Raw genomic sequence first — 17,385 nt, forward strand, 5'->3', positions numbered from 1 at the left:
AAATGCTAGAATATGTATTAACATTTAATTCATAAATGTCTACTGAAATAAATTGTATTTGCCATAATATCTGCATGTATTTAACGTACTAAAAAATTATTATCTGATAAAACAGTAAGCATATATATAAACATACATATATAAATATATTGTACGAAGTTCATCTTCAATTATAAAAACCTTATAAGTCTATGTACTTAAAAGTTAGTTAGTACAGTTATAAATGATGCATTTGACAATGTCACAGATGATCAAATAACTTTTTGAAAGTCTAAACTAGTATGATTTTATAACAATGTGAAGAAATATTTATGCTACCTAAGTACAATATTACAGTTGCAACATTTTTGTTTTTTATGCAACTAGCAAAACATGAAGAAGTAAAAAATAATATTGTTATTGTTATTCTTAGAATAAAAAATACATTATTAATAAAGGTATTAACTTGTGATAACATAAATTTTATATGTTTATAATTTATATAGTACAAAATTAAATTCGAAAATTGAACATGTCTCAATGTTAAATACTTTTTCAAATATTAATTTGACAAATACTTCACAAATCGATAGATATTTATATATACATTTTATACTGCTGTTTTTTTACATTTTTTTTATTTAATATATAAGCTGTTAACGTAGCGTTAGATTACTCATGTTTGAAAATTTGTAATAATCTTAAAGTATCAATTTTTAAACATATTTTTTCATTATTATAACGCATAATTTATGAAGGTATATAATTGATAATAAGTCTTTGTATATAAAGTATAACAACAATTTAAAGCCATTATGTTTTAATTTCTACTTGCACTTTACAAAATACGTTATATATACGTAAAAATTACGCGCAATAAAGTAGACTACAAATTATAACCATTTAAAACGTGTTTATCACGTGATATGATAAATTTGAATCGCATAATATACTTCAAATTAGCTAATTATTTTTAAAATATGTAAAAGGTAGTTAATTATTTTTAAAGTAAGTAAAGAGTAGTTAATGATTTTTAAAGTAAACATTTTCATTCGGTAAACAACGATAAAAAAAAACTTACAGTAATTTCAAACCCAAATTCCTTTCGATAAAACAGTTTCTTTGAAGTCGGCGTTGTATCGACGTCACAGCAGGTCGATAGCTCTACTCACGGTACGAATCTACGGTATCTTGAGAACGTTCACGGTGCATAATTTGTCATCCATTTTTCTATTATCCGTTCAATGGGAGATTATACTGGATTTGCGCAATGTAGCTAACTTCAATAGATTCCCCACTATTTAGTACTGACCCCACTATCGTACGATTTCCACTCCGTTGGTCATATACATGGTGGATAAAAATTTATCAACAGAGATAAGAGGTTACAATGTAGAATCATAGGAGATTCTTGTCCACTGAGTATACACACTTTGTGGCATAAACGCTATGAACACGCATGCGTGTTGCCCTTAGTTACCGATCACGCTCGACCAATTAAAATTGACATGCGCAAAACGAACGGAAACTTGACGGATCAGGAGCATGATCTCCCGTTGAACGAATAATAAACAGTTGGCAGAATTTGTGCGTGCGGTGTGCGCTAGTCTGCCGACGGCGTCCGTTCATAGGAAAGAGAGAAGACATTGTGAAGAAGCCCTTTGTCAAATTAAAGGAAAGCATAGTTGGTTGAGAAAGAAACGTAATCTGCCGAGGAAAGGGATCATCAAGAAATCTGAAAGTAAACAGGGTGATAGTTCAGCTTCGTTTCGGATTCTTTGACCTCTTGAACTCCCCGCGGGTTTTTTCTTTCCCGCGAGGTGAATAACAGTGGTACATAGGCCAAACCCCTGACCCCTCCTCGGAAGCTTCGCGCCTCGGCGCCTAGGCCATATCATAAGGAAGGAGAAAGAAATTGCGGAAGCGGGGAGGTTAAGAGGACGGCACGAAAGGGAGAACGCGCCGTCCATCACCATGAAGCTCGTTGACCACGTGGTGAGGAGCTTCAAGGTGGCCAAGGTTTTCCGTGAAAATTCCGACCGCATAAATAGCATCGACTTTTCACCGAACGGGGACACTTTGATCTCCTGTTCAGAGGATGATCAAATCGTGATATACGATTGTGAGAAAGGCACTCAGGTGCGTACGGTTAATTCCAAGAAGTATGGTGTAGATTTAATACACTTTACCCATGCGAAAAATACTGCGATACATAGTAGTACCAAAATTGATGACACGATTCGTTATCTGAGTCTGCATGACAACAAGTACATCAGATATTTCCCTGGTCACAGTAAAAAAGTTGTGTCACTGTGTATCAGTCCTATAGAAGATACGTTTTTGTCTGGTTCTTTGGATAAATCTTTAAGACTATGGGATTTACGTTCACCCAATTGTCATGGTGTAATGAACGTTTCTGGTCGTCCAGTTGCTGCATATGATCCTGAAGGTCTTATTTTTGCTGCAGGCGTCAATTCAGAGTTTTTGAAATTGTATGACTTACGCAGTTTTGACAAAGGACCATTTGTTACATTTAAACTGTCTCAAGAAAAGGAATGTGATTGGACAGGATTGAAATTTAGCAGAGATGGTAAAACCATCTTGATTTCTACAAATGGTAGTACGATTCGTTTGATTGATGCGTTTCATGGCACTCCGCTACAAACATTTGCTGGTTACTTAAACAACAAAGGAATTGCAATTGAAGCCAGCTTCAGCCCTGACTCGCAGTTTGTATTTAGTGGATCTACAGATGGCAGAGTACACGTATGGAATGCCGAAACTGGATATAAAGTTTGCGTGCTTAATGGAGACCACCCTGCACCTGTTCAGTGTATTCAATTTAATCCTAAATACATGATGTTAGCTTCTGCCTGTACCAACATGGCATTTTGGTTACCCACTGTAGATGAAAGTGCATAAAATCAATGCACAGGACACTGGGCAATGCTCGCAAGATTTTACCTAGTTGTGCATCAGAAAGAACTGAAAATGACATCAGTTCAAGAAAGAAACAATAACAGACAGTTCTTGGGTGTCTTAAACAAGCTGAAATTGCATTTATGTTATGTTCAAAGTAAAGTAGCCGACGTATGAGACGCCGGTATTGGAATGAACCCAAGAAACAGAAAAATTGCTGCGATATCCAGGAGATCGGCCCGCTTGGCTCATTTTGAGTATGTCATGCATTGTTTATGTATTTTGCCATCTTCGTTATCTTCGTCGTCATGTACTCTATGGCGCGATGAACGTGACCATCATAATACCTTGTCAATATTTAAAAATTGTGATATGACATCAACTCTCTTTTTTAAAGTATATTACAAAGATTGCTAATGTTTGGATACATCATCCTGTGTACATAATTCCTTCTTATGTACCTGTATGTAGTATAATGATACAGAATTGTGTACTGTACATTATGAAAAACACTGTGAGTCATGTATCATTGATTGACTTCCGAGCAATTGATGACCTTACATGTGTTATTTGTTTACAAATTTTATCTTTGGTCATTTTGGTTCATTGCATTAAAAGGTAACAACAAAAGTCATATGTTTTTTAACGTAATTGAATTCTTGAAATGGATTTTCAGCACAAAGAAAGAAAAGATGTTTGGATTAATGTCAAATCTATGTCACGAATTTTACAATATACGAGAATATATGCATATATTCAATTGCATACTGATATCTGAAAACAAAAATGAATTGTAGTCGCTGATATCGCGCATGGAGAAACTGTTACAGGTAATCACGTTGCATCAATGCATATTAAGTAATTGGTTCGGTTAATTAAATTTCGCAGTGGCCGTCCGAAATCAGGGATATTTTCTTTTTTTAACTTCATTATGAATGAACTTGGAATTCAATGAACGTACGAACTGTCGTTATGCGCAAAAAACAATAAATATCGAGCTTATTTATTATGCGCAGTAAACACGTGAAACGTCTTAGATGCTTTGTTGACGGCAGTAAGGTATCTCGTGTTTCTACGACTTCCATGCGATAAAATAAATCACAGAAAGTATACTGCCAACGTTGGCACTTACGTTGTTGTATATGTATTATTCTAAATACGGTATCGCTTTTAATCTACATGCGTGGAACCGGCGGGCCGGGTGAGAAAAACATTCGATGACTGTAGAAAGTGCAGTTAAATCTAATCATCTCATACAGTAGTACAGTAAATTTTAACGTTTACGTCATGTCGATATGGCATCTCATCTTATTAAGCTAACAGGTGCATTCGAATAGACAGGCATCGAGTATGTTTTATCGATAAAACAACAATTCGACAATCTATCTTTTTTGTACAATGTAGTTAATACGATGAATAATTATTCATTTCATTATAAACATGTTCATTTGTAATGGATTATCGAAATTGTATCAATTTTTGAATTTGAGAAAATTGCTTTATGAAAAGATATACAATTCTGTGACTCGCATCACGTGTTTATTATTACACTATTTATGTATATTCTGTCTGTTCGATTATATAGCCCTGCCTTCATCATTACATGTATATATCATTATATTCACGATGTCCTTTAGAATTTCTAGGCATTTTCCTTAACATCAGGGATGTACGGGTACCCGACATTTTGAGCTCGGTTTGGATCAGATGAAGTCAGGTGAATTTCCAAATTTGAAAATCTGAAATTAGTAAATATAAAATTTTTCAATTTAATTCTCAAGATTCAAGATGGTGTGATTTCCTCAGAGTACGCCCGACTTTTACCGATCTTAGCCGACAGCTTTGCTACCCGACACATTCGATTACCCGCGCATTCCTATGTAATATATCTTATACAGGAGTAGATGGTTACAATATTCTATTGAAAATGCGTGTATATGCATAACATGTACGACTGTGTTACATATTTGTGTATTGTCTATTGATTCTACGACGATGTACGAATGCGTGTATGAGTGTCTTTTTGTATATGAATGTGTTGCTTGTATGTAAGTATATGTTCGAGTTCAGCGGGCTCGAATACACTACATGTGTGTCGAATGCGCGAGAGTTCGCCTCGTCTTGTAAAATAGTATTTTTCTAAATGGCGAAACAGCGTGTGCAAATATTGCGATCTATGTTAGACAAACGAAAAGAATACAGTTGTTATTAAGAATATGTTTTGCGACCTAAACGAAAAAAAGGATAAATTTAACTTGAAGAAAACGGCGAATTTGATCAACTAGATTGCAGTAAGAAAGATTTATCGGATACTGAAAGTTATAAAAATTGATCCACGTATATAGATTAAATATTCTCTGCATTATACTGCCAACTACAATTCAGAGTGATACGAATTTTGTGTAAACGTGCAAAACATTGTGTTCCAAAAGGAAAAAACGGGAACTTACAGATACACTGACGAGTTAACGATGCAACTTTTACCCGATCGATAACTGAAGTCGATCACGATTCGTCGAGCGATAACGACTCTGTTGAAAATTTGTTTGCACATTTAAAATGTCAGTCAGGGGCGTAAATTATTAATAGTGTACTTGTTATCGAGTTGATTAAACTACCTGCCGTTTTCTGTGCGAAGGAAAATGTAAAAGAAAAATTTATAATTCTTTTTTTCCTTAAAGGCATTAGTCATTATTGACTAATATTATATTTATATTGCATCATCCACAGTAAATATGTTATAAAAATTATACGTTTTAAATTATACTGAACGCGATCGTTTAGCATAAAACGAGAGATAAATAGTTCCTCTTTCAGAATTATGCGACATTTCATTTACGCCCCTGTCTCGATTGTCGATTCATACGGCTACTTAACATAGGGATTTAGAATTGTCTTATGAATTAGTAGATATATATCATGTCATCCGAATGAAATTTAACGAATAAGAGCGTTTTATTAAAATGCGCTTAGAAACAGAGAATATTAAATGTGATTGTTTATGAGAGATATTCATTTATGCTTCTATTGATTTGTAATTACAATGGAGTCTCACTATATGGCCTTGAGTGCGGTTAAATAACTAGCAAAAAATTGTGACATAGAAATTGAAGTAACTAAGGATTTATTAAGAACTTAAAATTACTAATAATGTATGTGAAAGGCTGTAATATACAACTTGCTCAATGGGCCATATAACGAGACTGCGCTATAGTAACACTTGCCTTGAAATACTCTAATTTCAAGGGATACTATCCCGATAACGTTGCTAAGTTCCTACGTTAAGTTCTCGTACCGAATTATCGTCGAGTATTCATAGGCGAAACGTAATCACGTTCAGTACTAATTTTTAATCGAATTTTAAATTTTTCTGCGCAAAACAAAAATCTGTTCGACATCCATTATATGTAACGATGTAAGATATCTAGTAGATGCTTAGAGAACAGGAACAGGATGCTTAGGAACATGCAAAAAATTGAACATTTAATATTCAGTTAAAAAATTGATCCATCTTCCAATGATTTAGAGTACACACATTATTAATAATATATTTTATTAGTAAACTTCCAACTTCATCTTTATAACAAACTTTTAAACGTTTCCTTTTGGTTTAATTTTTTTTCAACGCTGTACATTTTTATTTACACCTTATGCGTAATATAAATAAAAAGTTACAAACGTATTTTATAAATGTCTTGGTAGATTTTACGACAAAAAAATAAGTAAAAAATGTTTCTAGAAAAACACTTTGTCTATGTTCCAGTTCGCTAAGTCAAAATGATATAAATGTGATGGAAAAATAATGTTTTTTTTCTATTAATTATTAAATGTAATAACATATCACCATGTTTATTAGAAAGCTTTTGTTAAATGAATTTTTTTTTTATGTACATTCTTAGGAAAAGAGGAAAAAATAAGTGTTTAAATTATCTTTAACAATAATGTATTAAAATGAATTACTTGTTGCGCAGATTAAATTTTTATTTTCTTTTAAAAGCACTAATAGGACGCATGAGATTTTACCGAAGGAAAAAGATTCTAATAAAACACTTTTTTTGTACATTAAAATTTGGTCTTATCATTTAATTTCATAATTTATATATTCCATTATTTGATATGCAATGAAATGGGACAGATTCTGCTGAACAAACAGTATTATGATTTTCCTGTTTGAATAAGTTTAATCTTCGCTTTAATGCTTCATAAAAGCAGATAAATTTAATCAGTATAGTTTCTCGTAAAAATATTTTAGTTTTAATAACAAATTAATGTAAAATTAATTTTTTTAAATAGTATATCAATATTTATTATCACATTAGTTATGTTACAATTACATTTTACATTAATTTAATTTGTGTAATTTTAATTACACAGATTTATAAATGTTTGATGAATTTTTTAACACTAGAACTACTAATGATTAACGATATGCGTTAAATGATCTCTGTATATAAGATTATCTTGTATATAACTTTTAAAACACTGGGAAAGAGAAAATAAATTGATCAGTCATTTACATATTCCAGGAATAAATGCGCAAAATACGGAAGAAATACTGAGAAATTTTTTTAAAGAATTACCAGTCGTTTTTACTACTTTTGTAATTCTAGTGTTAATAAGGATGTAATTAATTAATCTGGTTAAATTATTTTTATATTGACCCTTTTACGCTCCTCAGGTAAAAATTTACTCATTGTAAAATGTTGAATTGAATTTTTCTTTAAAATGTATACAGTAATACCTTGTTAACTGATCGTGTTTAGGGACCATATCTGGCCAGTTGTCAAAGAGGATAGGAGTTCTAGGAAATCACAGGTATATCTTTTTTCTCTTATGTGCGAATGAAAAACGAATACCTGACTAGTTTATAGAACTAATTGGTATAGCGATGATCAACCACAAGGCAATACTGTGCATTTCATTAAAACTTGGAAAATATGGAATAAAACTTATAGATCGTATGTGATACCGTAACTAGTTTTGTTTGAAATTGCAAGTATTAGCAAGCATTGAGCTATATTTCAAAGCACATGAGGATTAAACAGAAAATCCATGAAATTGTTTCATTTCTCTACTGTTTGTATATGGTATAACTCCTTCTCTTCGGCAGAAATTGAATCTGGAGCTCCGGACATTAAATCTCGTCCTGTCGTGGTTTTTGGAAATGCTATCACATCTTTTATATTTTCTGTTTTACATAGTAAACACATTAAACGATCTAATCCTTGAAAATAAAATAAAATATTATTGATTTTAGTATGTCATCATAAAACGTCATTCAGATATAAAATAGAAATAAAATACCTATAGCGATTCCTCCATGAGGCGGAGCACCACATTCAAGAGCTTCAAGCATATGCATTAAATGTGATTTATCTATATTTAATAATTTAAGTATTTTGTTTTGAAGTTCTGCTTCATGAATTCTTATTGATCCTCCTGCAATTTCTGAGCCATTCAAAACTAAATCATAATGTAAACCTCTAACCTATGAATATACGTATTTTGTTAGACACAATCACATATGAACTTACTAATTGCGTAACAATATTACCTTCGTTGGATTTTCCGAAAGATATTGAATATCATTTGGATGAGGTTGCGTAAATGGATGATGCATACTTTCCAATTTATTCGTTTCAGTATTAAATGAAAATAACGGAAAATCAGTAATCCATAAGAATTTATTTCCTGAAGTGCGGATTTGTTGACCTTTACTTTCCATTATATTTGTAAATTCAAGACGCACTTTTCCTAATAATGATTGCTGTAATTTTAAGAATAATATTTATATATATATTAATGTAATTAATAAACTTAAAAAATATAATACAATTGATATATTAATATTTACCGTTTTAAATTTTTCACCACAAGCTAAAAACAGAACATCTCCATGTTTTAAATTTAACCTTTGCTGTACATTTTCATTAATAATATTTGTCAATATGGTTGATTGTGGAGATGATTTTATTTGAATTAATTTCACAGAAGGAAAATAATTCTGTTTCAGTGCAGAAATATTTTCTTTGACAGATTTTGTAAGAAATTCCTAGAATACAATAAAAACACATTCTGAATTTATAAGAACTGGGAAATAAGAAAAATATAAATAGCAGACAAACATACATGTTTACTGGGAAATACCAGGCCATAAACTTCATAGTTTTTATCCCATTTTATTTTCAAGTTTTCCTCTAATGTCGAATGATCAATTATATCTGTAAGTCTATGAAGCTAAAATAATAATACTGTCCTTAATATTATTTAACAGATTCAAAAAAAAGCATACTTAATTCTTACTTTTTGTGGTATCCTCAAATCTGGTTTATCTGTACCATATAATTCCATTGCTTCTGTATATGTCATATGGTTAAAAGGAGTTGTGACTGTGCCTGATTCTTTAGGCCAAGAATATACTAATAAATTTTCAATCAACTCCATTATTCCTTTACAATCAACAAATGACATCTCTATATCCAGCTATAAAATAGTAAAATATCAACTTAATTTAATTTATACTTTTATGATTAACAACATGTACCTGTGTAAATTCAGGTTGTCTATCATGTCTAGGTTTTTCATCTCTATAACATCTGGCAATTTGAAAATATCTATCACAACCACCTATCATTAATAATTGTTTAAACTGTTGTGGACTTTGTACTAAAGAGTAAAATTGTCCTGGATGTTTTGTTGGAACTTTAAACTCTTGAGCACCCTATGTAAAGAAAATACAGTCATTAAAAATATTATAAATCTGGCTATATTACATTGCATATATGAATACACATACACCAGGAGTCTGTTTAAACAATGTTGGAGTTTCTATGTCCACAAAATCACATTCATTGATTAAGTATTCTCTCATTTTCATTGTAACTTCTGAACGCAATCTTAAATACCTCTGTAATTCAGGATATCTTAAGGATATATATCTGTACTTCAACTGAGTACTTTCTTTTGCTTTGTTGAAGTCTCTAATAACAAAGGGCAAATTTGGTTTTGCTGCATTTAAAACTTCCAATGATTCTATGCTTACTTCTATGTCGCCAGTTTTCATATTTTTGTTTTTTTGGCTCCCTGGTCTATCCAATACTATACCTTTTATAGTTAACACACTCTCAAAAGTTAAATTTTTTACTACATCTTGTAAGTCTTTTCTCTAAAACAAAAAATATTTCTTTATTTTGATACACATATATATTTTTTTTACTGAGTGTATAAATATAAACTCACATTGTCTGATATAATAAATTGAGTGGAACCATAAGAATCTCTTAATAATATAAATTTGTTATGTCTGGTAAATTCTAACCAGCCACATAATTGAACTTTTTCTCCTACATTTTCAGTACTCAATTCTCCACATGTATGAGTTCTCCATACATACTTATTGACTGGTTGTATATTTTGTTTTACAAGAGTTTGTGTATTTACAGCTAAATTGTGGGTGTAAGCGACTGACATTAATCCGCATCGTATTGGCTAAAATACAAACATACTTAACATAAACAATACAATGATTTAAAATAATCTTTGATAAATAATATTTTAACTTACTTTTTGGTTAAGTAAACAATTTGTACAAAATAATCTGAAAAATTGTGTCCTTCCAACAATGTAATTACGAAACATTGTCTTTAAACAAATATATTCGTGTAATTTATAAGTACATATAATGTAAATAACAGTTTATAACAATTCTTCAGTGCTTGTATTAGAATTATCTGAACTTAGGGTCATTTTAACCGGCTTCGTTTAAATAATGATTAATGTTGGTCACACTGGTTATATTTATGAACGTTATTTCGAACAGTTTGTTGATGTTCATTTGTGAAATACAATAAAGTGATAAAAATGGTATATTTAAAGTTAAATAAGAAAAAATATTTTAATACTGCTACTATAACTCATTGCGTGTTCTTATGTTTCAGTTACCTCTATCATTGTTAAGAACAGCACAAAATCATCCTATGGTAGGTTATATATCAAAACATTTTTTACGTCAGATCTATTATTCAAATCCATTATCTATTATTATTTTTGTATAATATAATATTGTGTTTTGTAGCTGGTTGAATTAAAAAATGGAGAAACATACAATGGGCACTTGGTGAGCTGTGATAGTTGGATGAATATAAATCTCAGAGAGGTTATATGCACATCCCGGGTATGATAATAATACACCCTTTTAAATATATGCTTAATTAATACAAATTACATTTATCAGTCATTCATCTAAATAACTTTCAGATTATTAATATAGTTTTTCAACGTGTCACTTAGGATGGAGATAAATTTTGGAGAATGCCAGAATGTTACATTCGGGGTAGTACAATAAAATATTTACGAATCCCAGATGAAGTTATAGATATGGTAAAGGAAGATATCCAAATGAAATCAAGAGGACGTGGAGAAATGAAAGGAAGAGGACAAAATCAAAGAGGTCGTGGTACTGGAAGAGGTACAACAATATTATCTATTTCATTCAGCCATTATTATAGACCTTCTATGTGTGTATAATGAAATACTTTATTTAGGTACTTTTGGTCGTGGTGGAAGGGGTCCTGCATCTCTTGGCCGTGGTGGTGGTAATCAAGGAGGGAATAAATCACAAAATAAGACAAGGACTAAATAAAGTTAATTTTACTTTAAGTTTATTATGGTTAGTTGATTTTTATTTCTCTAAAAATACTTTTAAAAAGATTAAGGTTTAGTAAATTCACTATTTCCATATTAGATACATGAACAAATAAGTAAATCATATTTGTTTTAAATAAAAATTAGATTAGTAATAACTTTTGGCGAAAGTTCAGAAAACTCGAAACGGAACACGTTGCACCATCTAGCGGCAAAACAGATGAAATAATAGGAAAAAATGCATGTCAGAATACGCATATAAGGAAATTATAAAAAGTCATATTTCATAACTTGCGCTACATATTATGCTTCCTGAGACATTTTAAAGCAAATTCCTATTAATATTTGATGCCATTTATTGCCGATTAAGTCTAAAAATTTCCAAAGGGGTATTATTTCAAATTTGCTTCCATTAGTTCCTACGTTTCACCGCTAGATGGACGGCAATTTTGTAGACCAGGACTGATTTCTTATTTTCGTTTCTAGTGCTCTGAGGATGTTCTAAGAGTAATTTTTTTTATAATTATTATTGATGATTAATGTAATTAAAAAATATTACTACATATTTATAAAAGAAAAAATATTTATTCCATTTACATAAAGAAGACACATAAAATCTAATTTCTTAATACTATTTATACACACCATTTTTAGTGGTTAAACGTGGAATAAAAATTAAATAATATTATACAGTGATAACATGAATTATTTATTAAAATAATAATTCAGTTATAATAATTCAATTATGTCACTTTTGTTTTTAAAGTTTTGTCAGATCAATGAAAACGAAATTGTAAATTGATACAAAATATGACTTATATTCAGCGTGGATGTACAATGATAAGTGGAGTGTTATAGTTTTTCGTGTACCTGTAACAAACATTTATATATAATATCTAGAAACTCAACAACAAAAATTTAACGAATTAATTATACTTACTTAATTGAAGTTTACAATTTATTTCAAAAGTGGAATTATATTTATCGTCCTTCAACTGCAATACAAAAATAAAGATTGTTAATTTTTAACAGTTCAATTACTCTTATTTTAAAACTATGATCAATTCTGAATGTAATAAACTTACTATACGAAGCTAGATCTATTTCGTCGGGTAATTCTGTGATATTAACATCAAATCGTTCCTGTACGTCATTTAATATCTTAGCGTCACTTTCGTCACTAACTAATGTAATTGCAAGACCCTGTAAATACGAATTATATTAATAAAAAATGAATATATAGAAAAAATAAATTATAAAGTATGTTATACTAACCTTTGTACCAAAACGTCCGGCTCTAGCCACTCGATGCAAGTACGTGTCTGAATCTTCTGGCATGTCATAATTGAATACTATATTTACACGTTCGATATCCATGCCACGCCCAAATAAATTTGTAGCTACAAGAATTCGCTGAAAGTAACATTAGTTATTTGTTAATAACATGTCTATTCAAATTATATCAAATACTGATATTGAATAAAATTATATTTTTAATATTTACTTTTTGAAAGTCTTTGAACTGTTGATATCTTGATAACCGTTCTTCTTGTGTCATTCCTCTGTGTATACCAATTGCGGGGAAATTTTGTTCGGTTAAAAGTTGTGCCAGTGCCATACACCTTTGTACAGATTTTACAAAGATAACAACCTATAGAAATAATATAACATAAAGAAGAAAATTGCAATAGCTAAATATATAATTGAAATTTTAAACCAAGTTATAATTAACATAGTTTAATCTATCTCTCTAAGCAAACCTGATTAAATTCAAGAACATCAAGTAATTCAAATAGCTTCTTGTTCTTTTCATTTTCTTTAAGTTTCACATAATGTTGTTGTAGACCATGTAATGTGAGCTTCGCTTCATCGTCCACATAGACTTCCATGGGCTGCGCAAAGAATGTTTTTTATAAGATTATCTACTTTATCCTAACAGTAATTAATCCTTGTTTATAGACTCTATTATGCCTTTTTTACTCTAATGTATCGAACAAAACTTCAATATAAATTGAAGTTAAAAATATAGACAAAACTTATATATGCAATTGATAACAAAAAAAGTGATTAGAAAACAAATAATTTTGAGATATGAAACGGATAAATCAAAATTTAAAAAAAAAAAAAAAAAAAAAAATGAAACAAGTGACATGAAAGTGTAGAGAATTGCTTTTATCAATATCCTAATTTCTCCTGCTTCCCTGATAATGACAATTTGTGTTAAGTGACTATAAATAAAATGCATTAGATGGTTTAAAGAACTTTCCGCTCGAGCTCTCATTTTTGCACTTATTTGTCGATCGGATTAGTCATACAGGTTACATACGGTCCGGCGACTTCCATCTCTGGGTAGTGCCAACAACGAAAACTCAGCAGTCAGCCCAACAGAACTAAGAAGGCGCACCCATGAATGTTCTGTCAGATATCCGCTGGCCACTCGATGCCAAATTTCTTCTCCCAAATTCTGGCACATTCAGAATTATGCCCAGAATTGGCCTCAATTATCGGTGGTATGCTCGTATATCACAAAACTTACGGCCTCTGGGATTCTCTAACACCGCGACATAATTAGCTCGTGATTCGTGATACACAAATTGATTTATGCTTTGCTTTCACGTACAGATGGCCACGGTCAAACTATGCATAACACTTCCATTGCTGTCCAATTTCACTCCTACTAATCGATTATTGACCTCCATTAGCCATTTTCAAAATATCAAAATGTGCTGTTTCAATTTACAGATAAGACGAACGCGAATAAATTCTAGACATATGCCACGTAATTGCAGCAATATCGTCATTGATCGATCCTAGCTAACCCCAATTTCCCACATATCCTCTTGCATCTTCTTTCTTGCGTTCTTCTGTCTTCAGGTTGTCTTGAAGTCTTCTTAGCCCCCCACCCGATGCTTTCAATGTTGCTCTAACTCGTTTAAAAATCTACCCTTCCCTTGCACCTGTCTCAATCATTGCCCGTATAAACGTAGGAACTTTTTCCACCCAACCCATCCCAATGTACGACGTTTCCCAACATTTTGTGTAATATTATACCGAACATTGTTTGAACTTTGGTAATTTCAATATGCAGCAGGCAATTAAAAGATTCGAACATTGAAACTAAACAAAATTTTTTAAAGTATCCCCCAACGGCATCTTGATTAATTTGAGAAACGACTTTAAACGAGGATTTCGTTCCTTTTATGAGTAGATATGGTCATCCGGTAAATGGAGGAAAACTTTGGAGCAGCAACTCGTTACGTTCAAGTTGTAGAACTTGACGTTTCAATCGAAATCCAAAGACATCGAGGGGCTTTTCGTTATTGAATTTCTGTGTCACTTCTTCAAAGTGTTGTCTAACTAGCCTAACCCGCGGGTGCGCCGTCAACAATATTTATAGTATGGTTTGAGCTTTGTCCTGGGTATGAATACAGGGCCAACGAAGTAGGAGCAACCGAAGATCGAAGTGAAGAGGAAGATTGGTTAATTACATCTTGCATAAATTTTTTGCAGACAGGGCGTATCTCCTTGGATAATGTAGCGCTGAACATCATGACTTGCTTGCCGTGGGGCGTGCTTCTAAATATTTCCTGTACATCTCTACGCATGTCTGTAAATAAATTTAAGAATTTAATTTAAATTTTAGACATTTACAAATACGTATTCTATGTATTATCCACTTACCTAATAATTCAAGCATTTTATCACACTCGTCAAGTATAAAATGTTTCAAATGCTTCAAATTTAATTTTTTATTTCGTACGAGAGCGAGGATACGACCTGGAGTACCCACAACAATGTGAGGGCACGTGTTCTTCAACACTTCTTCATCTTTTTGAATTGGCAAACCACCAAAAAATACTCCAACCTGTAATTTTAATGTATTATAAAGTATGACAAAAAATATCATTTGCTACATAAATCTAAATTTGAGTAATTAAAGATTATAGAATCTTCTTCAGTGGGGGGTGGTAGTATAAGATATGTCACCATTATTTGGTAAGATAAGAAATTCATCATTTGAAGATTCTCTAACAGAAATTTAATAACTAGATAATAAACTAGAGAAAATATTATTTTTTAATAAATAAAATTTACCTTTACATGAGGCATGTATTTGCTAAATCTTTCATATTCCTTGCTTATTTGAAAAGCAAGTTCTCTTGTGTGGCACATAACAAGAACATATACTTGATTTTCAGTTAACTCTAATTGTTGTAAAGTTGCTAATACAAATACGGCAGTTTTTCCCATACCAGATTTTGCTTGACATAATATATCCATGCCAAGTACTGCTTGTGGAATACATTCATGTTGTACTGTAAATAATATTTCATTTTATTCAACATGTTTTTACATAGCATTTAAAAATGCTTTACATAATAAGCAATCAGTAAAGATAAATCATTCATATATGATCTGTTGTCCCTATCTCGTATCATCACATTTCATATTCTCATAACCTTTTGCAAGTGAAATATGTATGTACAATATTAAAATGATAAGTTGTTATGATGGTTTAGGTACACATATGTGTTTATAGTGCTTAAAAAGTTAATAATTTAAGAAAAAAGTAAAAAAAATAAAAACATTACCTTCAGAGGGGTGCTCAAAACCACAGTCAACAATTGCACGTAATATTTCTGGTTTCAGAAGAAAATCCCTAAAACCACTACTATGAATAGATACATATGTGCCTTTAACTTCTTTTTTAGCAGCTATGTCCCCACTTCCATCAACTACTTGTTCGGTTTGTTCTTCATCTTCATAATCCAAAAGATCATCATTATCCGCCATTTTTATATATATATAATTATAGACTTACTGAAATAAACAAATATTACAATTTATAAAAAAATCTGCATTTGAAATTCTTTCTTTAGATACAGCTAAATTAATAATTTAGTTATTCGATTAATTTTTATACACAATTTTTAAGTATGACTTTGTATCTTTCTTGAAGATTTGTAGAAAATTAGAAGAAAAATTAATTTTCCCGATATTAAAACCTAATATTCTTTAAAATTTTGTAGTTTAAACAATTAGTAATAATATAAATTTGATATATGAAGCTTTTAACTTATTCAATACATCAGAAGGAAATCTATTCCAACTCGCTTTCTTGTGATAACGATTTTTGAGGTCTACATTCATAAAGTAGCCGCCATTTTAGCGACGCTATACAAGTGTTACAGGACAAGAAACTGACTATTACAAAATGAGAACGATTGAAATTACTTTTGAATTATAAATCTATTCTACGTATATAAATCAATTATACGCATAGATGTAAATTATTATAGATTATATAATTTATACTTTATAAGTCTATTCACGTTTTTAGTAAGAGGGTTATAAAGTAAACATTTTTGCACTATATTTCCGTAATATAATATATCCGGCAAATAAAACTATTATCCGTTAATAAAATTTTACATTATTTTCAATGTAATGAAGCACGTTTTTTAAATAGATTGATTTTTAATACATAATTAATCGTGGATTACATTTGGTCAACTTACCTCCGAATACAACTTTCACTAACTGATGCTCACCGCTATTACGGTAAGCACGCTCGTGTATCTTCTTGCAACTATGTACCGGAAGACAGGTGGTGCCAAATAAAACTAATTTTAAAAAATATATAAATTTGTACTACGATTATTAAAAAAATCTACTTTAGATCAATTTATTTGGTAAATTACAGTATAAATTATTTTATTAATAAATGATAACATTAATATCAATTGTTTATAATGTTTCACAATTTTATCGTGTTTCGATAAAAACCGGATATATGTAATCAAGTGCCACCATAGATACAGCGGAGAATAGAATACTCACCTT

The 17,385-nt window shown here is 30.9% G+C and overlaps 4 protein-coding genes across 5 annotated transcripts; 2 read left to right on the plus strand and 2 right to left on the minus strand.

Annotated features, from left to right (window-relative positions):
* Positions 1-1,953: 1,953 nt before the first annotated feature.
* Positions 1,954-8,747, plus strand: Wdr82 (WD repeat domain 82). Of its 2 annotated transcripts, XR_013040518.1 has the most exons (2): positions 1,954-3,155; positions 3,575-8,747. XR_013040518.1 is itself a non-coding variant. In XM_012288867.2 (1 exon), exon 1 carries the CDS (start codon positions 1,954-1,956, stop codon positions 2,899-2,901), a length of 948 nt encoding a protein of 315 aa, XP_012144257.1. In that variant the 3' UTR covers positions 2,902-8,747. The 2 variants fall into 2 exon arrangements, 1 of the variants encoding a protein (XP_012144257.1); XM_012288867.2 differs by having other exon boundaries at positions 1,954-8,747.
* Positions 7,929-10,603, minus strand: AspRS-m (aspartyl-tRNA synthetase, mitochondrial). The gene is made up of 10 exons (XM_076539904.1): positions 10,462-10,603; positions 10,138-10,386; positions 9,695-10,063; positions 9,443-9,619; positions 9,202-9,381; positions 9,028-9,135; positions 8,753-8,950; positions 8,453-8,665; positions 8,203-8,386; positions 7,929-8,122 (listed from the first exon to the last, which is right to left on the minus strand). The coding sequence occupies exons 1-10, from the start codon at positions 10,534-10,536 to the stop codon at positions 7,962-7,964; spliced, it is 1,914 nt and encodes a 637-aa protein (XP_076396019.1). The 5' UTR covers positions 10,537-10,603; the 3' UTR covers positions 7,929-7,961.
* Positions 10,604-10,620: 17 nt separating this feature from the next.
* Positions 10,621-11,556, plus strand: LOC100882480 (U6 snRNA-associated Sm-like protein LSm4). Its single transcript, XM_012288883.2, has 5 exons — positions 10,621-10,761; positions 10,836-10,877; positions 10,973-11,071; positions 11,188-11,365; positions 11,442-11,556. Exons 1-5 carry the CDS (start codon positions 10,759-10,761, stop codon positions 11,537-11,539), a joined length of 420 nt encoding a protein of 139 aa, XP_012144273.1. The 5' UTR covers positions 10,621-10,758; the 3' UTR covers positions 11,540-11,556.
* A 670-nt stretch (positions 11,557-12,226) lies between these two features.
* On the minus strand, positions 12,227-17,205 carry Hel25E (ATP-dependent RNA helicase 25E). The gene is made up of 11 exons (XM_012288891.2): positions 17,061-17,205; positions 16,134-16,362; positions 15,637-15,857; positions 15,223-15,406; positions 15,030-15,148; positions 13,302-13,433; positions 13,046-13,192; positions 12,817-12,954; positions 12,627-12,744; positions 12,482-12,536; positions 12,227-12,411 (listed from the first exon to the last, which is right to left on the minus strand). Exons 2-10 carry the CDS (start codon positions 16,333-16,335, stop codon positions 12,523-12,525), a joined length of 1,275 nt encoding a protein of 424 aa, XP_012144281.1. The 5' UTR covers positions 16,336-16,362; positions 17,061-17,205; the 3' UTR covers positions 12,227-12,411; positions 12,482-12,522.
* Positions 17,206-17,385: the final 180 nt, after the last annotated feature.

Source organism: Megachile rotundata, chromosome 14 (assembly GCF_050947335.1).
Source record: "Megachile rotundata isolate GNS110a chromosome 14, iyMegRotu1, whole genome shotgun sequence".
Taxonomy (NCBI): domain Eukaryota; kingdom Metazoa; phylum Arthropoda; class Insecta; order Hymenoptera; family Megachilidae; genus Megachile; species Megachile rotundata.